This window comes from Brugia malayi (assembly GCF_000002995.4).
Source record: "Brugia malayi strain FR3 genome assembly, contig: Bm_007, whole genome shotgun sequence".
NCBI classification, from domain to species: domain Eukaryota; kingdom Metazoa; phylum Nematoda; class Chromadorea; order Rhabditida; family Onchocercidae; genus Brugia; species Brugia malayi.
In genome coordinates, this window is record NW_025062284.1 from 56,402 (window position 1) to 71,526 (window position 15,125).

General features: G+C 35.5%; 3 protein-coding genes and 7 pseudogenes across 10 annotated transcripts; 6 read left to right on the top strand and 4 right to left on the bottom strand.

The window, feature by feature from the left end:
• The first annotated feature begins 24 nt into the window (after window positions 1–24).
• On the top strand, window positions 25–366 carry Bm18248 (annotated as a pseudogene). Its single transcript has one exon. A coding segment is annotated over exon 1 (342 nt).
• An 898-nt stretch (window positions 367–1,264) lies between these two features.
• On the bottom strand, window positions 1,265–1,504 carry Bm18249 (annotated as a pseudogene). Its single transcript has one exon. A coding segment is annotated over exon 1 (240 nt).
• A 1,440-nt stretch (window positions 1,505–2,944) lies between these two features.
• On the bottom strand, window positions 2,945–3,453 carry Bm17076 (Uncharacterized protein; the record flags this gene model as incomplete). Its single annotated transcript, XM_043082635.1, has 2 exons — window positions 2,945–3,056; window positions 3,281–3,453. The coding sequence occupies 2 exons, from the start codon at window positions 3,451–3,453 to the stop codon at window positions 2,945–2,947; spliced, it is 285 nt and encodes a 94-aa protein (XP_042938569.1).
• On the top strand, window positions 3,272–3,760 carry Bm18251 (annotated as a pseudogene). The gene has a single exon. A coding segment is annotated over exon 1 (489 nt).
• Window positions 3,761–4,302: 542 nt separating this feature from the next.
• Bm18252 lies at window positions 4,303–4,596 on the top strand (annotated as a pseudogene). Its single transcript has one exon. A coding segment is annotated over exon 1 (294 nt).
• Window positions 4,445–5,654, top strand: Bm9469 (Uncharacterized protein; the record flags this gene model as incomplete). Its single annotated transcript, XM_043082636.1, has 4 exons — window positions 4,445–4,565; window positions 4,833–4,937; window positions 5,235–5,300; window positions 5,572–5,654. 4 exons carry the CDS (start codon window positions 4,445–4,447, stop codon window positions 5,652–5,654), a joined length of 375 nt encoding a protein of 124 aa, XP_042938570.1.
• Window positions 5,655–8,778: 3,124 nt separating this feature from the next.
• On the top strand, window positions 8,779–8,841 carry Bm18256 (annotated as a pseudogene). The gene has a single exon. A coding segment is annotated over exon 1 (63 nt).
• Bm9470 (2-oxoglutarate dehydrogenase, E2 component, dihydrolipoamide succinyltransferase, putative) lies at window positions 8,779–9,497 on the top strand (the record flags this gene model as incomplete). Its single annotated transcript, XM_001897464.2, has 3 exons — window positions 8,779–8,839; window positions 8,934–9,164; window positions 9,400–9,497. 3 exons carry the CDS (start codon window positions 8,779–8,781, stop codon window positions 9,495–9,497), a joined length of 390 nt encoding a protein of 129 aa, XP_001897499.2.
• A 3,596-nt stretch (window positions 9,498–13,093) lies between these two features.
• Bm18257 lies at window positions 13,094–13,582 on the bottom strand (annotated as a pseudogene). The gene has a single exon. A coding segment is annotated over exon 1 (489 nt).
• Window positions 13,583–14,760: 1,178 nt separating this feature from the next.
• Bm18258 lies at window positions 14,761–15,048 on the bottom strand (annotated as a pseudogene). The gene has a single exon. A coding segment is annotated over exon 1 (288 nt).
• Window positions 15,049–15,125: the final 77 nt, after the last annotated feature.

A 15,125-nucleotide genomic window follows, 5' to 3' on the forward strand; every position in this document is an offset into this window, starting at 1 on the left:
AGTCATTTGAAGGTTGTGAGGTAAACCAACGGTAGTCAAGGTGCAAGAATTATGCTTGTTGGCGAAGCTCCAGGAGTAAACAACGACCTTAAAGCAAGCGGAATGCTAGATAAGATACTTAGTGTCGTCCAGCAGACAATAGAAAGCTAACTCGACGACAGGTGCAGATCATTCGTTGAGAATCACACCGCACTGATTCCTCATTTGAGTTGGACGTATCTCATGTTGCAGTCTTGCTGATAACACAAAACCTATATCTACTTTGCGTGACAGGTTCATAAGTATCAGTACTAATCCTATTCGATTACCACAGCTTTTATATTTCATGCAGCTTACTTACTTCGTCAATCAACGCAAAAACGTTTAACTTAAAGATTAGGGAATACCTTAATAGTTCCAACGACTGTACAGGTGTCTAGCAAACTGATAAGATAATGGACTGTTACATTATTCACTCCCAAACACAGCTATTATAGTCATTCAAATAGTTCACAGTTCACAAACGCAGAAAATTACTTGACGGACACACTTTGTCAGCCCTCTTACCTAGCAATAGCAATAGGGCTGTTTTATATAACCTTCTAACCTGTGCAGATTAAAATGACAAGTTTTGTATTTGATGTACTTATAAAATTTCTATAGTTCTTACCTACCTAACACAAGCTGAAACATACTTATAAAGCGTCTAAGACATCACCTAACGTCAAAATTTTCAAACAAAGAATTAGTAACTAACTACTCTGCTTTTTTTTTTACCTTTTTTCTGCTTGGCAAATTTTTAAAATATTTATGGCTCTAATTAAGTTGCATTGAAAAGGGGCTGGATTGCAGCATTTAAGACTTAAAAAATGCCAATACTAAAAATAGATACTAACCAGAGCTTTTCTTGTCTTTTTTTTTATTTAGTAAATTTCTTAAATATCTATAACTAAGGGTTAGTTGCAAAAAAGCAGCTAGTGTTTAGAATAAGGAAACGTTGGGAGAAAATAAATACTATAGAGTTTGCTCTGCCTTTGGGCTAAGTCATACAAAAAGTTTACTAATTATATAAGAGTTCAAGAAAGATATCATGAAAGTACTGGACTTGTTCCAGTGTTAAACAAAACAAAGTTGAAAAAGCAAAGCAAAAAACGTTACTTACAATTTAGTAATTCTCCAAAGTGAATTATGCTTAAAAAGTAATCAACACTTTACCATTAATATGAGTAAGGACTGGATGGCATGAAAAGCCTTTAGAATGCTTTAGTATATCTATTTTCCTTTCTACTTCTTGACCAATTCTATTTTTTGAAAACTTGATTTCGTGTAGAGAGTGTTAAATTCAGTTCGAATTATATAAACAAGTAGCACTACTACCTGTCCTCTTCTGGAAAAATAGATTTTCACTGATTATTTCATCAATTCCTAAGATATTAGCTATGCTCTTTCTATTGGTAAGCACCAAATTTTCAAATTGAAGTCCGATGATTGCATGCCTTTCTGGTAGAGATGCAAGTAGTCCCATAGAGTAGTGCTAAGATTAATTTCCCAGATTTTCTTAATATATTTAATACAAAACCTTAAATAGTCATCTTGAACTCTGTACTCCCTTAATCTTGAATCAGTACCTTCTTGCATATCCAAGTGTCATCCTTTGCAATAAAAAACAGCAAGCTGAAGCTCATGTAGATACTTTGAAATGAGTCCATGTTGCGATATCTAAACCAAAAAGATACCTAAAACAAAGCTTTTTGATATTTTCTTCAGCACAGTGTCTAAAATTTACTCTTCTAAATACCTCAGAAGTCCACTAATTACTGCACGTTCCTTAAATTTTTCACATGGTGGAATATTTTTTGGCCAAAACCTATTGCAATCAGAAAGTAATAACTTCCCCAGCCTTATAGTCAGTAATATCCTTCCTACAAAACTAGCACTATTAAGTATTTTTTCGATCCAGAATGAAGTCGATCCACAAATAACGAAAATTAGTTTGGTATTATTTTTAGCTGTGTATGCTAAAAATTCTTTACTTATTCTAAAAAAGTGGATCTTTTGAGCTGATCCAAGAAATTTCATCAAAAAGCAATTCAGATAGTACATATTTACTACCTGTTCACAGTAAATCACTCCAGTCATCGCATCTAGCAGAAGACTGCTAAATTGTCTAGAAAATTCATTAATTTTGTTGGATACTATAGTATACCTTTCTATAAATGAGTAATACTACCCAAAATGACTCTTTCCCGTACCATATCCTCCTTTAACTACTATAAATGAGTAATACTACCCAAAATGACTCTTTCCCGTACCATATCCTCCTTTAACTACTACAAATGAGTAATACTACCCAAAATGACTCTTTCCCGTACCACATCCTCCTTTAACTACTATAGAAGACGCAGCACTTCAGCTCCAGCAGTTGCCTTAACTCAGTTTGCCTACCAATAAATAATGCACAGAAACAAATCTCTATTTCCATTTTGAGTGATAAAATTGGAAGTTAAATAAATAAATTCTGGTCATTGTCTCTACAGTGCTACACCACTGTAATATCTTCCTTATATTACATCTTTAACTTACAATAATTAACCAACATTTCTTATCAAACAAACCTTTCAATCGACCATTGCTAAATTCTGTCATTCAACTCTCGACACACTCACTTTCACGCAATATCGATTGTCCTCAAAAAGCAATCTAACATGGCTAAGAAGCTCTGATTTAGCAGTCTGAGCATTTTCGCCAAATGCAATATATGCCTTACTTTCCCGCATTGTCTTGTTTTGGGTGACATTTCTGCATTTCTTTTCCCTACTGTTTTCTATAATGACGAGTTCTCTATATTAATTGATCTGATATTTTGGTAACGAGGACAAAGCAGAGTAGAGGCGAAGTCTTATGCACCGCAGAAATCAGTGACAGTTGAACACCTCACCATTTCTGTAAGTGCACCATGATCTTATCACCGCGATGCTACCACTCCTCTCTGTTCGCAATGGTTGCAGTGTTTGGGATGATGATGACAGGTTATGCCATTCATTGCATGGCTATTGTCACCTGCAGTATCATCACACCTGCAATATCATCACACCTGCTGCAAATTGCAATTACTTATGAAAGTAAATGTTAGGCATAGAAGGGCTCACTGTATTTAGTGGAAGGATTTGAAATTATTTTAAACTATAATCAATTTAGTAATAAGTCAAAGTCTGTTGCTAAATGTGAATGGCATTAAGTGCGGAACAACACAGAACAAGTGGTATGGGAATGAGTCATAAAGTGTGAGGTGGTGAGTCACAATGCCAGTGGTATTGAGCAAGCTGAAGTAATTGTGCATTCTTCCGCCGATAATGAGGAGTTAGCTGCAGCGAGGAATGACAGTAAGACTGTTTTGCATAGATCAGGCATACCTGATGAAGTTATGAGCGATAAGTATGTGATGGCAGTTTCCGGTTCGAGTGGAACGACCATGGCTGCTTCGTTTTTGATCACTGTGACACTGATGCAACTGTAATTGTGGGAGGGTATTGAACTCCTATCAAAATAACTCGAGACTTGACAACAGTGACATTCTTTTAATCGAAGCTGATGAAACTGTGCTAGAAATTGCTGTTATGCAAGTATTGATAATGACAGACATTGTGGAACATTTGATAATATCAAAATGCATCTTTGCAATTTTGCTTGATTCTGTAGGAATTAATAATAGCAAAAGTATTTCCATAAAGTTTGGTTTGAAGGTGTGTTTATCCCTCTGTCTCCTTTTGTCGTCCCAGTGCGTCACACTGAATCGGCGTCTTGTTCTGTAAAGGTGAGTGATGACATAAACACAGCATGGTGATTGTTACTAAAAGACAGAAGTGACCGAATGACAGCTCGTGCACTCAGACGACAGAGTTCTTCCTTTATCGTCCACTCAGATGACACCCAGAACTGAGAACTGAGGTCCACAATATATAGTAATGTCTAGTTGCCATAAAGTCGGGAATGAATGATGTGACATTAAAAATGACCTTTTGAAGTTTAAAGGAGTTGCAAGAAGATTTCCCTTAGTGGCCGATATTAAAGACATCGAGTTAAGTCGAGACTATGCCCACCTACCCACCCATCCATCATGCAAGTAAAGACTATGCCCACCTACCCAATACAGGCAACTTTAACAGTAGCACATTCAATCAATAAAGGAAAAATAATAGAAGGAAAGATCGAGTCGTTCCGTTTTGCTCGTATTCGTAATTTTTGATGAATTCATACGGATCATGTAATGCAGCAAAAGGAACTGTAGTGTCTATGTCAGGAGTGGAAGTTTGAGATCAAAGAGATAGCAGGGAGTACCCAGAAATAGAACTCTGTGATAGAGCGACGGGTAGGGCATCTGTACCCTCTGCGGGCAAACTAGGCAGGGATCAAGACAAAAAAAGGTATTGTGGTAAGGGAGTGCTGAAGACTGTTAGGGTAGTCAATGGAGTGGTATCATTGGGAGGGATGCAGCAGACAAAGGGCAATCGATAAAGCATTGATCGAATTGCACGAAGAAGAAATAAATCTAAGCTTAGGGCAAACGCAACTTAGGGCAGCAATAGGTATTTGGGAGGAGGGCGGGCAAGTGTTGTGTAGTGCCGGGCTGAGACTGCAGAGGGTCTCACACTTGTGTGGCATTCCTGGGGAGAGGTCGTAGCACAGGTGTGGGAGGTGAAGTTGGCTTTGCAGCAAGTTGAGAGTGCTGCAGAAGTGCTTACTTCACTTCATGCATGCATGCATGGCATGTCTGCCAGAGTCAACACAGTCACTTTGCACTAGGCGTTGATGTTGCTTCTACTTCTTATTTGCAAGGAAGGAGCTTACTTTAGAAGGACTGGTTGGATGCTATTATAATCTCGTAGAGAAATACTCGATAACCTCTATGCAAGATGCGATGAGTGAGGGTTGGGAGTTGCTTACTGCAAAACTTGCAGGTAAAGTTCAGTTGGTTGCAGATTTGTTCGTTATAAATAGTAAAGGATAGAGGAGAGGTGAAGTGGAGGGTACAGCGGTATCTCATATAGCAGAGGGTACAGCGGTATCTCAATATAGCAGAGGGTACAGCGGTATCTCAATATAGCAGAGGGTACAGCGGTATCTCATATAGCAGAGGGTACAGCGGTATCTCATATAGCAGTTTGCTAAATGAGCTAATGAGAATAGAAGGTGCATTAGAGAGAAGTGACAAATATTAAGGATGGAGTTCATGGACCAGGTTAAATTGAAATTAGGTGGTGGTGTGAGTTCTCGTCGAGAAAGATTTATTGAATTTGGTGGACCGAATGGTGGTAATGGAGGTGGGAACATGGTTTTTGTTAGTGATACAAATCTCAATACTTGCTTAATTTTCGTTATAGGAGACAGTTAAAGCAGCAGTGGAGAGAGTGGTGCAAGTAGAGATAGATCTGTACAGCAGGGAAAGTGGTGCGAATAATATTTAGTATGCCTTCACCTCGAGAAGCCCGCCCGTATGGGTAAGAGTGAGTAATGGTTGTGGGCTGAGCTACTCCCAGCGAAAAGATATTAGATGCATAATGCAGTCTGATTGGTGTAGAAAGTTATTTCTAGAAGTAGAATACAACATTGCAACGTCTGTCGGGAGAGTATTAACCAGCAAAGAGGGTAATTTTATTATCGTCGACGACCACTGAGTTCGCTCAAGCTTTGAGGGAACGCTTAGAGAGTGTGCCACAGGCTGGTTTGATTAGGCTTTAGTAACTAGGCTCAACAATAGAGAAAAGGAATAACTGTGCTTGTGATGCATCAGGAAGATTTGAGTGAGAGGAAGGTAGATGGATGCAGTATTCTGCAACTGCAGCTGCACTTCAGATAGTTTTGCTTTACTTGCAGAATAACTTGCCGCACATTCTATTTATAGAATGTCTCTGTGTTAGGGCGTACTACAACTACCAAGCTTACTTACTATCATTTCAGCCATATTTTCTGGTCATTTGTTCTAGTAGAAGCGGAAGTCTTTTTGTCTCATTGAGTTTAAGCATCAAAGAAACTTTGCTGTTTATAATGTCTTTTATCATTTTTGTGTTAATCTTTAAAGTTTATATACCACAAAGCACTTATTCACTACAAGATATGAAGAAACAGTCATTCCTTATGGTTGCTTGCACCACCTGCACTGCTTTCTCATTCGTGAACTTGTATCCGGCATGGTGGTGTCTGTTTTGCTACCCAGAAAGAGCAAAGAGCTCTCACACAAAATGTCAGCTTTAACTCTGTTTATTCTGCAAGTACTCTTGACGGTATTTGTACTTAAAAATGCAGTATGACTAATTATACCTGTAGTATTTAAAGGTTGCTCAGTAATTTTTGTGTTATCACATTTGCAACTTACCTTTTATATTTTCCTCTTATATGAAGCTGCAAGTTCATTCAGGGTCACGAGCTGGATAATTAGCATAAGCAATATGATACCGGCATTTATTACCGTAATGAGTGCAATGTTTAGTAATGCAACCGTGCCCCTTACTCTTGCAGAGAGCAAAAAAATGTAAAGCAAGCTGATGGCTTTTACTTAATGAGTAATTGTTTTATTATAATATTATCAATGATAATTACTTCCGGTTATGTATATAAGGTATTATATAACTTTTTTGTTATCTAAATTTGCTATTGTTGCAGTTCGGCGGGAGGAATCTGTGCTTGAAAAGTACCTGAAGTTCTTTCCGAAAATGCCCTCGTTAGTCACAGCGTTATATTTAGTGTTTGACCAACAATAACTTCAGCAAATGTTATAAGTAGTAGTACCTTAACTATAAGGTTTACAAAACTCTGTGATAAACTCAGGTAATCTCTATTCCAGCAATTGATACCGTAGGTACTGCTAGTTCTGAACACAATTCGATCAGTCATGCGAATCGTTTTTTCAAATTTTGAACACTGTGTTCAATAAGCACAACTACAACTACAGACCATTTAGCGGTAGTATTTGGACCATAAGTCTCGCTGCAATTAGAGTTGGTATATCAGGTGGAAAGGTATAAATCTCGTAACGAATAAGTCATCGAGTGAGTTATGCATTAGAAGTTCAGACATAAGCAGTGTCTTTGCTTTGTGCAAATAAGAAAAAAATATTAGAGGTATGATTAAAAGTTCTCAGAGATTTTATGTGCAGTTATCAATCCAACTGCAATGCATGATGCCCAGTGTCCGGGCACCAGGACATCAGGCAAGCAATAACTACCCTACATATGTGAACTGCAATCTACCAGCCATGCAGGGCTATTAGTCCATTATAGACTAAAGAATAAACAAAAATTAAATGGAATTTAAATGAGCTTCAGTATATGAAATTATTGCAGATCATCCTTTTGTATAAATGCTATTAATCTGGCAAGTTTGTGCATCTGACTTGTTATTTTTCGGCTGCTTCTCTTATACTTGTATTCGAATTTTCTATTTCTGTGGCATTTGATGGCACAGTGAGTCCTAAAGTCATCTCTCTGTAATGTGCTTTCTTATTTTCCCTTTGTCTTTTTAATTTAATGCCTCAGTAGTAAGTCACACCTCGACACTACAGGAAGAATTCGTGTGTTCATCCTTTTACTACTCAGTCACACATCTCTGTGTGTGGTCGTTGTTCCTCATTAGCTCATCGAGAAATATAAATTTTTTGAGTGAATTAGGTAAGCTTCCCTCACCTGAAGCATAATTTGTGCAATGTTATGTGTTCTGTATACTTCAGGGATATGATTATGCTCAGAATGGAGTAAACTTGAGTACTGTTGGAAAAGTTGCTGTTTACGAGAGTGCATCTATCGTATTGGATAATTCTATTACTGTGGAGAGCTTATCACTTCCTGAAAAGCCAATAATATATACGAAAAATCCTCTTATCTGTCTCTTTGTACTAATGTTTATGATATTATTAAGTATAATATTAAAATCTATATTCATAATAACATGAAACTTAAGCTTTAAAGCATTCAAAATATTATATAGAAAATTATTTTTAAGATATTATGCAACTTGAGAGTATAAATTCTATATAGGCTTCATAGATTATGTAGCAACGGATTATTTACTAAGAATTAACAGTTTATTTCTTGATATACTTAATTTCAAACTAAAAGTATAAGTTTACTATGGACTTTTTTCTTGTATAAACCTTCAAAAGGTTTTGACTAAGAATTGCATTAACTGAGAAGGGATTTAGTACATATCTGTCAGATTTTGCCTTACCTGGAACTAGATGGCCATACATACTTACCTTTCAGTGTGTTCTGAGGATGGATCAAAGGTCATTTCATCTGTCCATTTGGTATACACTCTAATGAAATGAGTGAGAATTCATTAATGAAAGTAATGAAAGTATATTTGATGGAAGTGCAATTGAGGGCAAAGGGTATCAGTGTGGTAGAACTGGTTATGTAAGCTATGCTTTTATTTATCAAGCAAAGAAGGAAATTCTCTCGTAGCACTTTCCTCTTTTAAGATGGAATACTTGCTATGAGTCAGTGGACAGTACACCTTTATAGCTTACTGAGGTGTCTTACCACAACCCTTGTGCTTATGATGTACTGGAAAGAGATTAATGACTGATCTGAAAGATAATTTTGTAATGTTAAAGTGTAATTATGGATCTATAAGGTAAGGCAAAACTTAATGTTTAGCGTTTAGAAGGGAATTAGAAGCGAAGTGAAGAAGTTTGTTCAAAAGCTGTAAGCAATCTTGGTGAGAGAGATTGACGTGTATGGGTTAGGCTAATTAAAAGTGAGTTACGTGTATAAATTTATTGAGGTTTGTACGAAAGGTTGTTTTATGAACAAGACAATAGAAATTAGAGCACCAAAGATTCTTGGTGGTGAATCGAGCACAGAAGGTGAAAAGTATTGGCAAAGCAATAGAAGTAGATGACTTAATCTTTGAAATTGAAACTGATAAAACAGCACTCGAACTAACTGCAGAAGTTTCAGGACAAATAACTGAATTTGTTGTAAGTGAAGGTGATGTGATAAGCTCTGATCAATTGTTGACAAAACTTTCCGTAGGAGAGGTGAAAATTATGGAGGAAATTGCGATCAGTAGAGAAAGTGTTGGAGGGACTGATATGGGAAGTAGGATAAACAAAGCAGATGTGATAGGTCATATGAGAAAAGCTGGACAAGCTACTGTAAAACAATATGAATTGCCAAGAAGTGTAGCAAGTGAGGAATGGAGAGAAAGGAGAGAATAAAAATGAGCAAAATAAGGTAAGTAATTACTGCTCGAATAAAAATGAGCAAAATAAGGTAAGTAATTACTGCTCGAATAAAAGTGAGCAAAATACATCTGTGATATAAAGAAACCTTTGAAAAGAAATATGGAATAAAGTTTCGTTTCATGTCGAAGGTGTGGTGCAAGCACTGAGACAAATTCCTGAAATTAACGCTGAAATTTCAGGGACAAAATGCAAACTTTGCTATGACATAGCGTTACCGTTAACACTAAAAAGTATTGGTCAGATGTCATTTGCTGATAGCTACAAGTATCAGAGATGAAAGATGCAATATTTACTATTTGAAACGGTGGAGTGTACGGTCCGCTCTTTCCTTTCCACCCCGATAATAAATCCTGCACAATCTGGGATACTCGGAATGCATTCGGTACAAAATGCTGAGGGCACTCAATTGAAATTAAATCTGTGATGTACATTGTCCTCTCCTACCATAGAATAATTGACGACAAAGGGGCAGTAACTTTTCTGTCAAAATATAGAAGATCAAAACAGGTTGTGAGTAGTTACTCAAGGAGTAGATACTAATCTAGTAGTAACTCTCTAATCTAGTAGTTTACAAATTATGGAAATGAATATAGAGTTAGTAGATTCTGTAACTTTTGAAAGGAATTTTGGCCATTTAGACGCAAAGTTAAAATATCGACAACATTCTTTTATGAATCTTTCACCACGTTCTGACCAGGTGAAATAGATTACATAAGTCTCATTCACCGTTCTGCAAGGTTATTGGTTGTATCTGTCACTTCAAGCTTTTGTAAAAACTTCCTTCCATCCCTCAGATCATAGCCTCAGATCTTAACATCTTGGCAGCCATCCTCAAACTCTGAGTACCACTTATAACCCTAGTCATTCTACACAAAAGATGTTCTACCCTTTTTTAAATTAGTTGATAAAATCGTAAATCATCTACCAAATTTTATTTTTTTGCTTTTGTACCACAAATACTCTGTTGCTGAGTGACTTGAGCACCTGGCCACCTGGGCAAAATCTCTTGTCAAATGTGTCCAACATATCAGCCTATTTTCAAGATCAACGCAGCGTATTGTTCCTTACAACTATGCCATTGTATTCTGGCATTCTGGTAGTAAACTTTTCAACACCTTCTTGCCACGAGACTCAGTCATCTGTGGAAGTGTCAACGCTTCGTTTGTTATTATCCAACCCAGCCTCTTTGCCCTTGATTTCTGTGCCATGTTTCATCTATATACAGGTTTATCTCAATTCTTCCTTCATTTTCTCATATTCAGATCGCATCTTTTTGATACTCTGTGTTCAGTCTTTGATACTAAACTAACACTTATATTGAGGTTAATATACTGCTTAAAATTTGTTGTACTTTTCTTTTCGAGCTAATAAAAAAGCCACTTAGGCTGCTAATTGTTGTTTTAGCATTGAACTCTAGAAGACCTCTTGAAACTCCCATGGGTAAACTAGCTGAATCCTATTAAAGCTCTTTGCAACCTTACTCAGTTACGATTGGTTTGATCTCTGGTAATTTTACCTTTTAATGGACAATTTCATCTTCTAAAACAACCTTATTCCACACACACACACACACACACACACACATATATATACATATACATACATACACACAAACCTGATAAATCATCAAATCTCACTTATACCTTCTGACTTTTTATCACTTTTTTTGATATATACATTGCGATGGTGGTAGAGATGAATTTGTCGAGTTCATACCCAATTTATCTTCTTTTTAGCTCAGTTATTTTTGCTTTTAAGCCATCATTTTCTATAATCACAGCCTTTATTTCTTCTTTGAGATTAGCATTTTTTGCTTCGTACGCGACAGTCTTTTCTGCAGCTCTGTTATCATTACCCACTCCATACCTTACTTCTCATCTCTTTACACTTTTACAATCACTTTGTAAATCGCTTATCTCCGTGAACGCTTATAAGAAATTTAATAAGTAATTTACTTAAAAAGGTAAAAAAAAAACCTCGTGAGTGGCTACTTATTTATATTTAACTTTCAAATATGGCATTTTTTTTTTATTCTAAACACTTCATAATCATGACTCGGTTGCTTTTGAGCTGCAATTAATCTAAATTATAAGTGTTAAGAAACTTACTGATAGAAAAAAAGACCTAGGACAGTCAGTTATTCACTATCATTTTATCAGCTGGCCTTTTTTAGCAAGCGCAATTTACAGCGCCAGTTGCTAGTAGATAACAATATAAAAAACATAAAGTACATAGAGTGCAGAAAATTAAATGCGAAATACTAAATATATTAATTTTTTGTTGCTTAACCTGTATGGAGAAGATAAATAATTAAATTTACTATGATAAGAGACTGGCAAATCTCATCAAGCAGTTTTTGCATTTTATTGCTAAAAAACCTAAATGTCGGCCAGCTTACCCTCGCTTTGGTGAAGGGCACTCGTACAACCATGTGCAGTATCTTAGCTATGATATATTCCTCACAGATTCATCTAAGCTTAATTAAGTAGGAGTACCGTTAATAGGAAAAGAGTTTGGAGATTTGAGTGACATGGCACATGGGGAAGGTATAAAGCAGTTAGTGGGAAGTGGATTTGAGTATTAACTAAAAAGATGCAAATGAAATCACTCTTTTGTGTAAATTTGTAAAAGAAGGTGATGTGATTAAAGTAAAATCATTATTAGAGCACGAAGCAGATTTGGGCACAACAAAATTGATAAATCAAATTACTTCTAAGAATAAAAATGGATTTACTTCGAGCACTACAGGATGATACAGAATTAATAGATTTTTTGATAGATGCGTTTCTAAAAAGTGTTCAAAGTTTAATTGATAGGGAAGCAGATCTTGAATGTAATGATAATCATTTCTTTTATCAGTGCATTACGTATTGTGAAAGTAGAGCAGAAATTATAGATTATGTGATAAAAAGAGGTGCAAACATAGAAGCAAAAGGTTACGCTTTTGCTTGAAGGATATAACAATAAAATGCAAATACTTAAGGCCATTGTAAAGGAATAGCAAGCAAAAGCTAACTTTAAAGGATTTATCTGTACAAAAAGCAATCATAGTTTTGATGCTTTAGATTACGAGGATGGTGACATTTCTTGTTTTAAAGAGAAGAGAAGCAAATAATCGAAATGATAATGATAACACCAGGTTGCGTAAGGCTAGACATAGTGGTGACACGTGACACTAAAGCAGTTAAGTTCCTATTGAAGCTTAAGGTAGATCAGTGCTGTCGGTAGATGTAACAGAATCCCTTTACAATTTGCAGTTAAAGAGATAATATAAAAATTGTAAAAATGTTATTGAAAGTTAAAGCCAATATGAATATTTGTGAGCAGCAGGGTTATATGTCTCTACGTCTTGTTTAAGGAGATTTTTTGATATAGCTTAACTGCTAATTGAAAAGGAAACAAACCTTGCTTAAGTGCAGTGATTCTATCAGCAAAGATAATAGCACTAAAGACATCAAAAAAAATTATAAAAATCTTTGCAAATTTTTGTTGCTTCACAAAAGAGCTATATAGTGAGTGCAAAGAAGTAAAACATATAAAAAATTAAAGTTATGCTGAAAATTTTGCTCTACATTTAAGCAGAAAGTCGCAAAATCATCAACCTGGGTTTTTAAGTTGTGGCTAATACACTGCGACCATCAAAGTTTTTAATCTAACCAGCTAACACTAAAGAGTTATCTCTCAAATACTCCTTCATAAGCTCTACAAAGCTCTACAATTATTCGAGTAGCTCATTCTGCTTGTAGAACTCTTATGCCACTTTACACTAAGCTAATTTCATTTCTTATTTCTATTAGCTCTTTATTTAATGACTGAACATGTAATTTTATCTTAAACAGGTCTATAATATTAAAAGAAACATAATTATTCTTACGATAACCTCTGCATAGCTCTTAGCGTCGATTTGCATTTACAGTCGATAGATCTTGGCTCATACCTTACAATCGACAGATCTTGGCTCATACTTTACAATCGATAGATCATGGCTCATACCTTACAATCGATAAATCTTGGCTCACATAAACTTTTAAAAAAGGTTTTAACTATACGGTCTTCCAAAGAATGAGAAGTGACAACTATTAACTTGCCATTCTTATTTAAATTTTCAGATACTGTTTTCATGCCCTTTTCAAGTTCTCCCAGTTCGTCGTTTACTCATACTCTAATAGCCTGAAATGTCCTAGTTGCAGGATCAGTTTTACTTTTTCCACGAAACACCACAGAACGCACAATATTTGCAAGCTCAGATATAGTTTTGATAGTTTTTTCTTCCGTCCATTTACTATTGCTTTTTCAATTCTACGAGAATGACGCTCGCCTCCATAGTTAGTGTATAGTGTTTGCAGTTTGTTCGCGTAAAGCGTAAAGCGTTAATAAGTGTTATGAGAAGAGTTATCCATCCTCACGTCAAGTGGACCATCACGTAAAAATGAAAATCCTCTATCTCCGTCATCAAGCTGCATAGATGAAACTGTATGTCAAATACAACTCCCTTTGCAGTATTACTTGGTGTCACTCCAGTGCTTGATGCTGGAATCCATATATTTTTTTTCTGAATCCCGGAGAGATAACGGAAGTTTTGAGACAGCAAAGAGCTCTCCAAGGTATTCAAGGCTATTACTGTACTATCTAATATACTTCTTATACTGCTAAATTTTTCAATAAATAGCTTTACTCTGCTGGGGTGCTTAATATTGAAATCCTCATAAAATTTATAACAGTTTTATCTCCGTCATTCGCATACACTTTGCAATGAACTGATTCCAGTATTGCCTTGCTATACCCTCCAGCTACAAATGTGCGTCCACCATTTTGTGGTGAAAGTTGAAATGTAATAGCATCTCTTTTAATAGATTGGAATATGTGCCGTAGTGTTTCTATCGAAAGATTTTGTATTATATAAAAACTTTTTTGCTTAAGTATGATATACTATAGAAATATATGGACAATAATATAAAAATACTTGATATAGTCAATGATATAAAAATATTAAGATTTAATAAAGTATCGTTATTAATATGATACTTACCTCATGCTCACATTTGAAAAATTAAGCCAAACCATTATGATCTAGAACAAACCTGATGTATAATAAATGAGAAGATCATGTTATGGGTTAGCTCGACGCATATATGTTATGAACGTTGTCCAAAATTAAATTCTCCTCAGTTATACTTTTCACTTGTGGGTCGATTGTCATAGCTATGTCATATTCTTTGATTTGCTAGCACTACCATACTTATCTGTATTCAGCCTTATGCTCTCTACAAAAAGCTCTCATACCTATAATGTGCAGCAATTCTAGCAACAACTGCTGAGGTTAAGGCTAAATAAGAGATAAACAGCTCGGCAATATATAATTTGCTCATTCTTACGTAGCCATAAAATGATTGAGTTATAATTCTTACATAGCCATAAAATGATTGAGTTATAATTCTTACGTAGCCATAAAATGATTGAGTTATAATTCTTACGTAGCCATAAAATGATTGAGTTATGACCTCACATAGAACAGCTGTTCTTCTGTTAAGTGCACCATAATTAGGATAATAAAATGCAAAACTATTATCTGAATTTTTCTTTATTAGTATAACATGTACAGATATTTCGACTTATATTTTCATATACTGATTTTGACTTGTTAATGCTAGATTTAGGTCTGCTATAGCTAATATCTTTAGCTTTTTCATTGCTAAGGAAGGTAATCTCTTTGCTTTTTCTGAGAAATCTGTTTGTATTTGTTCAAACTCTTTTAGGAAATTCTCTTGTTTATCTTCTTTAATCCGAGACACAACATATTTTAGTATTTCTTTTTTCTGCTCTATAAACTTTTATTTCATCAAAACTATTGCTTACTTCTGCACCCGTTCCTGATGATTTATTCCATCTCTTTAGACTATATTAG